We start from the raw sequence: 12,282 nt of genomic DNA on the forward strand, positions 1-12,282 counted from the left end.
TTGGCCCAGGCTATTTGTAACCTTCGAGTTCTTAATCATAGAACTCTTAAAATAACAGGAAGATACAAAAAGTCTGGGAGGGAATGAAATATTTTGTACTTTATTTGATGACAGTTACCTGGGGTTTGCATATTTTGTTTTGTTTGAGTGTAAAAACACAAGTATCCTTGATAAAAGAAATATATATTTGCCTAAATAAACTGAGAAACCAAAGATTGTATGTAAGCGAAGAGCATTAATGTGTCACCTCCATTTAAACAACTTGCTGGGAATCTATTCTGGTTGTTCACTATTGTATTGTTTTGTTTGTGTACTCCACCACAATGAGGCAAAATAAAAAATATCAGAAAATCAGAAATCAGAAGCCTCCCTCTGTCGCCATCTTGTGGCAGCTTCCTGAACTACAACTAAAAGCCAACAGCCGCTGCTGTGTTCTGTCGCCATCTTGTGGCGGCTCGCTGAACTACAGGAGACAGCACCGGACCTGGAGGCGGATATGACTCCGTCCTGTAGTAGATGCACAAATGAAGATGCCAGATGCACAGACGCGTTGGTCATGTTTTCTGCTTTTAGCATCACTTTTCCGTGTCGGGACAGCGGCGGAGGTGTCCGTATGGAAGGTGGACATCAACTCGGTCAGTGTTACGCCCTCGACAAATGCAATTTTCAACGGTTATTTCCGTTGCATGTCGTGCTAAATCTTGCACAGCAGCTGTTAGCCTGGAAGCTAACTAGCTGCCTTGCAAATCTTCATGTCGCTGTATCTTCCCACCTTTTAGACACACAAAGGCTTTGACGGTGTTAGTTTGGGTTGTCGGACACAACGCGGTTCTGATTCAGAACGAGCTAGCTTAAACTGCTCGCTGTTTAAAGTCATAACGCTGCCTGTCAGCTGTGTTTTAACCTCCTGTAAGGTAGATAGCGACAGTTAACGATGTTTCCGAAGCAGATAATATGTTGGGACGTGATGGTATTTACAGGTGTGTTTGAGCGGTTGAGCTACAGTCAGATCATGCGAACAAAGGGAGTTATGTTGTGGATTAGATAAACAGGTTATTGTCTCAGTATAAGACAGAAGAGGCTACTGTTAAAAGTCTTGACACTAAGGGGAACTATCTTTCAATCAGATACTCCATATTTTCATAGGCATATACTTACTTTGCATGTTTACTCAAAGTCAAAATTCACAAGCTAATAATGTATGTAGAGTAGTTAAATTGTTTCCAGCTTCAAGTTATTTACACATGAATTCATAAACACTTGATTGCATGTACTTGATTCAGATTCAGACAACTTTAATAATCCCACCAGAGGCTTGGCTGAAATGTACAGAAACATGTAGACACACATAAAAGGAAATGTTAAAAATGATATAAAATCTGCCAAGAGGTTAAGTGGAATAGATGTTATCGTGTCTGCTTGTAGTCAAACTAGTTTTAAAATAACTTCATTGGTTAGTTTGATAATTCATGAGGGATTGTTTCAGTCATTTTCAAGCAAAACTGCCAAACATTTGTTGGTACCAGCTTCTTAGCTATGAGATTAGCTGATTTTCTTTGTCACTTGTGATACTGAATGAAGAGTCTTTGGGTTTTGGACTGTTTGTTGGAGAAAAGACAACCCGCAGGACTTGTTTTTCTGGAAAGTCTGCACAGGGAACCTCTTCACACTGTGAACAAAATATCAGTGTATGAAATGATAAATAATGCTGTTTTTTGTCAGAATTTCTTAGGCATTTTAGCGACTAATTGATCAATTGATTCTTCTGTAGATGCAGGCAGGTTAATAAACGTGTCTGCCGTGTTTTCAGACGCAGGATGCCGTGTTTCGGAAGACGCTGTATGCCAACACCACCATCTTCATGAAGTGTAAGTTCTCTGATCTCCGTGTTTTCTTTGAATACTCTTAAATGATGATTGGGGGCATTTTATTGTTAATGTCAACAGTGACGGTGCCACTCCCACAAGCTCCTTACTGCATCCACCTTTATATAGATGTTATGATACAAAGAACAAAGGTGGTTATGTTTGATAGGTGGAGTATTTACTAGAACAAGACACTCATTATGTACTGCCAGGAAGGCCACATGAACGTAACGTTCAGGTACAGTACATCCTTGGTTTTGGTGTTGGTGTTTAATCTGGCGCCTGTCCAGGTTGTGACACAGAAACACAGAAACACAACATGAATAGTTAAGTATAAAAAGGCTCTCTGTGTCCTCTGCTCTGTCCTCTGAATTTGTATGCAGTTCCTGGGGGATGATTCAGATCCACATTTTTCAGTTTTGACCCAGTTACAATATACCTCAAGCTGGTTTTGTTTAAAAAAAGCTAAACTAAATAAATTTAAAAAACAAAAAACAAACAGTAATTCTACTTTCACAAGAACTCAAAATGATGCTGGTTCTAATTAGAGATCATTTGTTGTGTTGATTGTTGTTCAAGGAGCATTAAGACTGCTGGGTTTAACATTAAAAATTTAGCAGTGACATTGTTTTGCTGACATTTACACTCATGGCCTTCACCGGCTGAAGTGCAGTCACTTCACATGGGCCGGATGTCCTACAACCTGCAGGACTTGTTTACCTGGAAAATCTGCATGGGGAACCTCTTCACACTGTGAACAAAATGTCACTATTAGAAATTATGAAGTTGGACAGCATCTATCTCATCTGCTGTGCTGTACAGACGTATTGTAATGTTAACTTTTGATCACCTTTTACTCATTTTGTATCTTTTTTTTTTTTATTTTACTGTGCACTATAACTGTAAGACTAATTAAATGTTGTTTTACTTTAACATCTTTGCAGAAAACCCCCCTCTTTGTCACAGCTGTTAGCAGGTGTGGGGTTAAAGTTGCAGACAAACTCTCCCACACTGTCTAACTTGCAATGTTCGGTGTTAGACCTTCAGCAGGCCAGATAAATGGTTATCCCAATGTATAATGTTCTGTGTTGTCATGACAAAAAACAGAGATTAACTCCTGTAACATGATGATTTGGACCTAAGACCTTATTACTGTCTAACCATCCATTGCTCTGCCCGCTGAGTAACTATTCACTTTTATCTCTCTGCAGTCCAGGGTGACATCGGGTCATGTGATAGGAACTTGGCCTTCAACATCAGCTGGTACCTGCGCTCCTCTGTGTGCTACAATGAGGTCTTTAACACACCAGTGAGTATTGACTCTTGTCTGCTGATGTGTGAGTCTCATTTATTTGTTTTGCCATGAGTCACACGAGTTACTTTAGAAATGGTTGGTAGAAATCACTCAAAAATCAAATCCTTTTTGTGGATTTTGTGCAAGAACGACAAGTTTATATACATGATCAAGCTTTTTCTAATCTAAAAGTTCACTTCACTGAACTTTCCACCAGTTCGGGGTTTTGATTTCCCACTCAGCATCAGCTATCTGTCAGTCAGAGCAGCTGGTATGCTCTGCCTGAAAGTGTTTTCATGGCCTTGGGCTCAGCTTCCATCTTTGTGCCAGCGCCGTCTCTTTGTCTCCAAGCATCTCAGACTCAGCTGCTGCTTTGGCTTTGATGTACTTCAACTTCTCGCTGAAGAAAGAAGGCCAAAAAAAAAGGACGTATCGAGGTCACCTGTACCCTGATCAGGACATTTTTCATTCAGATGTGTTTTGAAATGTCTGCCTCTGTCAAACACTGACTTCAAGCAAGATGAGAGCAGTTTTCTTCTTTGGATTTTGCTTTCAAAGTCCTGCCTGATAGTGAATGTATTATTCTGCCTGTTAAGTCTGCAGTCACTGTCCTCCATTCATTTGTTCTAAAGTTGCAACATGAGTAGTTTCATAGTGTCACTGATTTCCTCTCACTGTCATTTATAGGACAACAAAGCCATGAACATGTTCGGTATGGACCACATGTTGAAGGACGGCTGGAGCGGCTTCTACAGTCAAGGCTACATGTACTTCGACAACTGCTCGTCTCTTTTCTTACCGAGGGTAAACACAACACACATGAATCACCACTTTGAACACAAGTTTAGTGCAACAGTTATCTAATGTCTGAGAGTTTGAGGTCACTTCATCCTGGTTTCTTTGCTCTATCTGCTCTCCAAGGTGTATTATCCAGACTTCAACCCATATCAGCCCCTCACCAGCCCAAAGGTGAGTTACTGATGATGGATGGATTGACCACATTGACAATACTAATTAAATGCTCTATAGAGACTGGTTTTATGCATGTGTTTGTGTTGTATCTTCAGAGTGACCCATCCAATCAAAGTCTGTTTTGGCCCGACAAGCCGGTAAGACATGTTGTTACTACTTTTATGTAAATGTATGTTTTTTATTAGAGGTAATTTCCTGTGGAGCAGCTGAAATTGTTTTCCCCTCCCATAAAGTTTTTGTGTTCCTCATGATCCACAGGAACAGTTTATGTCATGGTGTATTGCCAGTTCAGAGAAACACTCGAGGCTATGACGACTATGATTTTTTGCTCACAAACGTCTTTTTGCAGGATATCAGCGCAGTGGCCAAAGCTTGGCAGGACAGTCCATATCTGTTCATAGTCAAGGTGCAGCCTTTGCTCCGCGGGATAGAGGATGATGACATTGGAGCAGAGCAGTTCAGCTTCACTTTCGCAAGTGAGAAATACAATTTTACCCTGTAGATAATCTGTTGTAGAAAGAAGGACCCGTGTGTGTGTGTGTGTGTGTGTGTGTGTGTGTGTGTGTGTGTGTGTGTGTGTGTGTGTGTGTTAGGAGATGTGACTTCTTGTTTTTCTTTCCTCAGTGAAAGTTGAGATGAAGGGACCACACGACTACTCTTCTCCAGCAGACTGGCCCCTCATGATGGTGTGTACTAAATTAAATAGAGGAAGGTTATTTTTATTGGGGGATGCCATATCAACAAAACACAGAAATGTCCCCAGCCTGAGCACTTGTCTGTCCCTCCTGTCCATCCCAGTTCTTCATGGTCATGTGCATCGTGTACGTGCTGTTCGGGGCTCTCTGGCTCTTCTGGTGTGCTTGCTATTGGAGGGATCTGCTGCGGATCCAGTTCTGGATCGGTGCTGTCATCATCCTCGGCATGCTGGAGAAAGCTGTGTTTTACTCAGAGTACCAGAGCATCCGGTACAAAGGAGACTACGGTTGGTCGATTTGATATATTTGATTGTCTGTGAGATCATTTTTTTTCTCTCTTCTATTCATTACAGTTTGTTATAATCATAATTCTGTTTGTGTGTCTTCACAGTTCAAGGTGCTGTTATTTTTGCTGAGCTGCTTTCTGCGCTCAAAAGATCTTTAGCTCGAATCCTGGTCCTCATTGTCAGTCTCGGATATGGCATAGTCCGGTAAGTGTCCTCATTTGAAATGGACCTTTTTATCTGACGTTATGTCTTAATATCAACCAGTGGGGGACTCACTGCTAATACTCCCATTTCAACCTCTCTCTACACTCTGTAGACCCAGACTGGGTACCACAGTCCATCGCCTCGTAGCTGTCGGCCTTCTCTACCTGCTCTTCTCCTCTGTGGAAGGTGTGCTCAGAGTGACGGGTGTAAGTATCATCTATTTATAACCTCCACCAGCCTCTCATCAGCCACCACCCAACAGCGAACATTCTCAGTATAATTTAGCCTGTTTGGAATACAGTGACAGTGTCAGATAATTCATACAAATACAGCACATTCGGTAAAAGGTGACTCCACTCATAAGGTACTTATAAGTAGTCGAAACACCAACAATGACATGCAAGCACTCTAAAGCCTTTGTATTCGATTTATTTTCTTAGTTCCTCACTAAAACAGGACGTGACAGACCTATTTTTGAAGTTGTTATCTTTTCATGTCATCCTTTCACAACCTGTGGTTGGAGCGGTAACAACAATTGCAGTGTCACACAACAGCAAACACCCCTGGAGCAGCTGCTTCATCTGAAATTTAACAGAGAGGCTACTTGTGTATTTACAGTGCAACCACACAAACTCACACTCAAGCCAGCCTGCTTTTATTGTGAAGTAGCAGCAGAAGGGAGATGCTTGGTTGTGGTGTGTTGGTTTGGCTTTTATCAATGCGATCAATTAAAAACAACTGGAATGTTGGATTTTCATGCTGCATTGTTTCTTGTAAATCCTGTGTGTGTGTGTGTGTGTGTGTGTGTGTGTGTGTGTGTGTGTGTAAGAAAATCACACCCTGCCTGCGAGTGATGGAAATGTAAAATACATTTGAAGAAACACTGAATGATTACGATTATAATTTCACAAAATATTATGATCTGATACGTGAAACTTGATTTAAAAACTTAAAATATATACATTTTGAAAAACTCTAAACCAGTATACCACTGCAACCCTACTCATAATTAGTATCAAAAGTGAGATGTAATCTTATGAAAATCTTAAGGATTACAACTTGAAGGCAACACTCAGAAGGCCGTGAGAGTAAACTGTTCAGCGATCCTGTTAAGTGGACTCAATGGGCAGCACTGGATACACTAATCTATATCAACTAAACCCCGGACTGAAGGTTTACTGTATCCTAAAATAAACCAAATGGATGAGAAAGAAAAAACACACTCGCAGCTGTTCTGTAGACCATCTCTATTCCTCTTCTAAGCCGTAGATCATAATTTTCCCTGAACCCTCTGCACTACAGCAGATAGGACATTATCGGTTCTAGCCTCCACAGTCTGATTGATGCTGATAGTGTTGGTGTATTTTTACATTAAACTCTTGCCCGGCATGGCTTTCGAGGCACTCTGTGTAAATAAACATGATTTGAGTAGAGGAGACGATAGAGAGAGAGAGAGGAGGTTACGCTGGGATTTAGTCTCTGGTAGGCAGACAAGTGATGATAATAAAGAATGACAAATTTGATCTAAGAGTGATATTCAAATGCAGCCAAAGGACGCTGCAGCAAATTCAAAAAAGCCATAAAAACACGGAGATACACAAACAAACATTAGAAAAAAGAAGGCAGGAAGAAGACTGAAGAGAGGTTGTGTAGTTTGTTGAGCAGATGTCTTTTGTCAGGAGGCAGATCTTAACACAAGCTTATCTCATGTTTAAAAAAAGCACTGTGACTTCCCTTATGATTAATTTATTCTGCTCACTCAGTCCTGTTTACACATACACACAGACACACACAGATACACTCAGACACACACACACACACACACACACACACACACACACACACACGCTGTCTTCTTTTTTTCAAATCTGACTCTTACCTTCTTTTTCCAGGGTTTCTATGAGACGGTGGCCCTGGTGGCCAATCTCAGCCTCTCCCTCATTGACTCCTGTGTCATGTGGTGGATATCCTTTTATCAAACCAGCCAAAGACAGCCACTCGGGACTGATCAGTCAGGATTTGCATTTTCAGAAATGTTGCATGTATAAGCTTTTAATTATGGTTTGTCCCAGTGTATGTAGAGTAGGTTCTCCTTAATTTACATCTACATTTTCATCAGTCTGTCTCAAACCACTCGCCTCCTGAAGCTTCGGAGAAACGTGGTGAAACTCTCGTTGTATCAGCACTTCACCAACACTCTCATCTTCTCTGTTGTCGGTGAGTACCAACTTGCTTCAAGATGGATTGCCTCTTACAGACATCAGAGTAACACCGTTGTTTACTTTGTGTCCACAGCTTCCATCATATTCATCATCTGGACCACCAAAGTCTTCAAGCTGGTGGACTGCCAGACGGTCAGTTTGTTTTCTGCTATTGCATTTCTGTTGAGGTTCCTTGGTCTTGTCATCTCTGTGGGTTTCTCGTGCATACAGAGATGAAAGGCGAAGCTTTCCTTGCAACCCGGTAACATCCATCTCTGTGTTTCTATTTGTATCTTTTCCACAGGGTTGGAGGGACTTGTGGGTAGACGATGCCTTCTGGCGTCTCCTGTTCTCCACCATCCTGCTGGTGATCATGGTGCTGCTGCGGCCCTCTGCCAACAGCCAAAGGTCAGAGTCGGTCAGGAGCACCAAACTATTTCTGTCATATCAACCTGCCAGCAGCATTTCATTTCTGGTTCTGTTTTCTCTCAGGTTCTCTCATTCTCCTCTGATTGATGAAGATGATGAGGAGGAGGAGGCGAAGGAGCCCATGCTGAATGAAGCTTTTGGTAAAGACCTCTTTTGTGAGACCAGCCAAGGGTTGTCCAAAAAATGAGAACACAGTGTCCGACAGTGTTTACGATATATAAATAGACTGGGTACTGTTTAGTGCAATTCAGATGTCTTGCCTTAAATAGCAGCTGTTTTTCTAAATTCAACTCAAGGCCATGGGCCAGGTTTTGTTTCAGGTGAGCAGACTGAATGCTTATCGATCTACAGCACAGTACTTAGTTAGTTAGTGAAGCTCAGATCCCAGGACCAAGAAAGGCTGCAGGGATAAAAAATGAGTCAGTTTTCTTTGTTTGTCATATCCACACCCAAGATCTGGAAACACTGACTCACCATCTTTTCAGACGTCTTAATCACTCCATATTTAACCATATTTTTTGTTTGCTGTCCTGATGGATAATGATAGAGCCAACAGTGTTTTCAATTAGATTCGTGTTGCAGCTGCAAATAACTCACAATTGGCTTCAGATCTGATTGAGACGGCCTTGTCATCCGCGGTGTTGTTGTATAACCTCTGCCACTGAGGCCATAATCTAAATGTGTTCACGCAGATATGATTTAATTTAGAGATGTTCATCTTCTGATCACATAACAGTATAAATGGAAAATGAAATAACCTTGTTGTGTAAATCATATTATTGCACAAGAGACCTCTGTGTGATTTTAACTGGCTTATTTTATTTCAGAGGGAATGAAGATGAGAGGCTCAAAGCCCGATTCTAATGGCTCCCAGAAACTGTTGAGTAAAGAGGTGGGTCAAATGTTTTCTGTCAGCATGTCTCTACTTATATTCTTTAATGGTTTTATGCACAGATGATTTAATAATTTCTAAACACTGATTCTTCCAGGATGAAGACTTAAAATGGGTTGAGGAGAACATTCCTACCACCGTAGCTGATGTGTGAGTAAAGTAGATTTAAATTTTAGACATTGAGCTGATGGGAGGCAAAAGTAGTTTGAACTATAATAATATTATAGATGCAGATAAAACGATGTACATGTAGCAGTCTGTGGCGCTAGTTTAAACTAACCTTTATAGTGAAGTCCGATTTATTCCAGTGGTTCTAATCTTAAGTCAGGCCACTCCAAAGGATCACAAGATAAATCTGAGGGATTGTGAGATGTTTAATGGGAGAGAAAAGAAGAAAAAAAAAATCTTTTGATACGTACATTTTATTTAATATTTTAGACTCTTCTGTCATCTTTTCCAAAAATATCAGATCATTTGATCTCTTTGGGATTCAAATTCCCAACATTGACTTTGTGAGAATACGTTTTCAAAAATGATAATCCTTCTAAATCTGTCATATTTTTTCAGCTTATGTAAGCGTATTAATGTAGCTTACGGTATCTAATCAAGGGCAGATCAGACCAGAAACATATACTGTTAATACTCAAACTGACCCTGGTTTGGACCATGTGAATGCACTCATTCCCTCCTCCCTGTGTTTTCTCTCTCCACAGAGCTCTCCCTGTAATGCTTGATGAGGAAGAGGTAAAGGGTCCTTTTACTTTCCCCCTGCTAGTCCCATGATTTCTGTATACAATGCTCCTGATTATGGCATTCACTGTGCTATCATTCCATGGTCACATTACTTCACATGCAATATTCTGTGTTCTCTTTCTTCCAGGAAATCCTGAAGACCAAGATGGAGCGATCCAAGATGGAGTAGAAGTAAATGTGAGAATGAAAAGAAGGTGATTTCACTGAGGCAGCGATGAATGCGTTCTGAGTGATCTTATTACCAAAAAATGTGGGCAAAGCCAATTGTTCTCTCCGGACACTTTACTTTTTTTTTAGTTTTATTCCACAGGTGACGTGTAACACTTCAGTAAGTTCAAAGACACGTGAATAATGTGTTTCTATGAAGGCAGTACTGTCTGACCCATATGTGGATGGGTTGATGTCAAGATTCTGGGAAATTCTGTTAAACTGAAGGAATTGCACAGCAGAGCACTTTGATAAATATTTTATTTGTGTCAAAGATGTTTCTTCATTGTCACAAACATGACCAAAACCAAGTAGAAACTGGGTACTTTAATACGATGCCCTTCTGGAAAATATAATATTTATTAAAATCTTGTCTTGTGGTTTTAGACTAATACAATATTTAATGAGCCGTGTGGTTTCAGGATCACTGGGGCAGAAAATAGAAAACACTTTCGAGAAGTTTAACTTTTAACCACCTGCAAATAGCAGAAGTGACCCCAGCGTCTGATTGGCCGAGCTTGCAGGACTGTGACGACTACTTTCGAATCTGTTCAACCACAAATCATGATGCTTGGCAGTTTTCTCAGCCAAGAAATCATGAGGAGGGTAGGAATGAAAGGGAAAACACGTCGAAAACGCTGCATAATAAGATTATATTTAAGCCAACACAGTAACGGACACTTTCCTTCAGAGGTGTCCTGAGGCTGTTTTTATCATGTGTTTTATTGAATTACGTATTTTATAGTTCACATTAATAAAGTATATTTAATATTGAAATGTGCAAGCAGCTGTATGGTATGATTAACCATTTAGCCAGATAACTAAAAATCAATGTTTTCATGCTTTTTATGTCACGAGTGAAGATTTCTTGAGTTCATTTCTTGTAGCTGCACCAACAGATTATTTATGTGCATGTGTTATTCTTAACACATAATTAACACTTGGTTGTCTGGCTAACTGAGTAATCCTGAAATATAGAAATAAAAAAGCTACTGTGACTTTATGTGAACATGGCTTGAACTGATACTTGAAGCATATCACATTTGTCAGGGTAAAACATGCTAAATCTGTGTTTTTGGGGGATCCTTATGTTGACCAGAACATACAACCTCTGGGCTGGGAGAATATAATGACCCTCGTGGTCATGTGTTTCCTTTCAAAGCCAAGTATACGCAATCTTAAATGCAGTTTCATTAGAAGTGTCCACGTTGTGCGCATGAGCGTCACATTTCTCTGAGGTGTCATCCGTTCACAGAACAGTTCAGCCATCGGAAAAGTGCGACTCAAAACATGTTCCTGACCCGTTTTCAAGCAAAAGTCTAAGTGGAAAGATGTTTATTTTCATCTCTATAAAAATTGACGTTTTATAGCTTTTCAGCTGCGATTTAGGTCTACTTTGAGTTACTCTCACCAAAGTGAAACCGTTTTTTTTTTTGTTTTGTTTTGCTACTTAATCACAAAATCTATTAATAAGCCTCACAGATGTGGTGTGGTTCACTCTATGTATGTCATCTTGTCTCACACCCTCTGCCAACTGGGCCAGAGTTCTAAAATTTAGTAGCACCAGGTAGTTATTAAAATAAAATACTTACTAAAGGAATAATTTTAAAAATGCCATAATTAAAGATAACTTTGAGCCTAACTCCAGAATAAGCTTAGAATTACAGCACCGTCCTTGTGCAATCTACTGCAGTATGTGTGGATATTCTAAATTCCTTAATTTATGTTTTTTTAAGTATTTATCCAAGTCTTTTTATTTCAGAGAGACACTGAAGCCCAAATTCTGGATGTGAGTCTGCATTGTAATGTGAAGCTGATGATATCGTATGGCTTTTTGCGTATGTCCTGCAAATAAAATTTGTATTAAAACATGATTACAAAGTCTGTTTCTGTGTGCAGTTTATTACAAATGTTTTATGTATTGTAAGCAATTATTAAAGATGGATCCAAACTGCAATTAAAACAACCATGTTTCTTTATCATATTTTACAGTGAAATACAAAATATGAACTGCTTTAATGCACTGTAGTTGGCAGTCAAATTGATTTTACATTACATTGAATAGATTTTTTAAAAAAAAAACTGAAAGCAAAATGTAATAAGTCTTGACAACATGTCATCTGTAGATATATTCTGAGACCAAAAATAATGACTTTCTGCTTGTTTCTCTATATTTTTGAATGATAGTAACAGTTGTTACATTTTTAAGTAAATAGCTGTAAAGAATTTCTTGGTGTATCAATATAAATATCACATTATAGATTGTATTGTCATTTTAATCCACTTTTTTCCTTAAAATCCACACAATTCTTATTTTGACAGGCTTTTGAAGCCCTATGAATAAAGTCTCGCGAGAATTACACATACACACAGGTACAGAAATATCTACGCTTCTATTTGAAATCTTAACGATTTCACATTCGACTTTAATCTCTATTATTTACTTATTTCCCTCTCTATTCATATTTTGGCAGTTTTTTTTA

General features: G+C 39.5%; 1 protein-coding gene across 1 annotated transcript; it reads left to right on the forward strand.

The window, feature by feature from the left end:
- The first annotated feature begins 403 nt into the window (after nt 1-403).
- On the forward strand, nt 404-11,683 carry LOC119004950 (transmembrane protein 87A-like). Its single transcript, XM_037072285.1, has 20 exons — nt 404-635; nt 1,811-1,868; nt 3,077-3,174; nt 3,847-3,963; nt 4,081-4,128; nt 4,227-4,268; nt 4,481-4,607; nt 4,756-4,817; nt 4,930-5,113; nt 5,218-5,317; nt 5,430-5,523; nt 7,210-7,281; nt 7,426-7,534; nt 7,613-7,671; nt 7,823-7,926; nt 8,011-8,087; nt 8,775-8,839; nt 8,937-8,989; nt 9,553-9,583; nt 9,720-11,683. The coding sequence occupies exons 1-20, from the start codon at nt 525-527 to the stop codon at nt 9,759-9,761; spliced, it is 1,653 nt and encodes a 550-aa protein (XP_036928180.1). The 5' UTR covers nt 404-524; the 3' UTR covers nt 9,762-11,683.
- Nucleotides 11,684-12,282: the final 599 nt, after the last annotated feature.

This window comes from Acanthopagrus latus, chromosome 16, assembly GCF_904848185.1.
Source record: "Acanthopagrus latus isolate v.2019 chromosome 16, fAcaLat1.1, whole genome shotgun sequence".
Taxonomy (NCBI): domain Eukaryota; kingdom Metazoa; phylum Chordata; class Actinopteri; order Spariformes; family Sparidae; genus Acanthopagrus; species Acanthopagrus latus.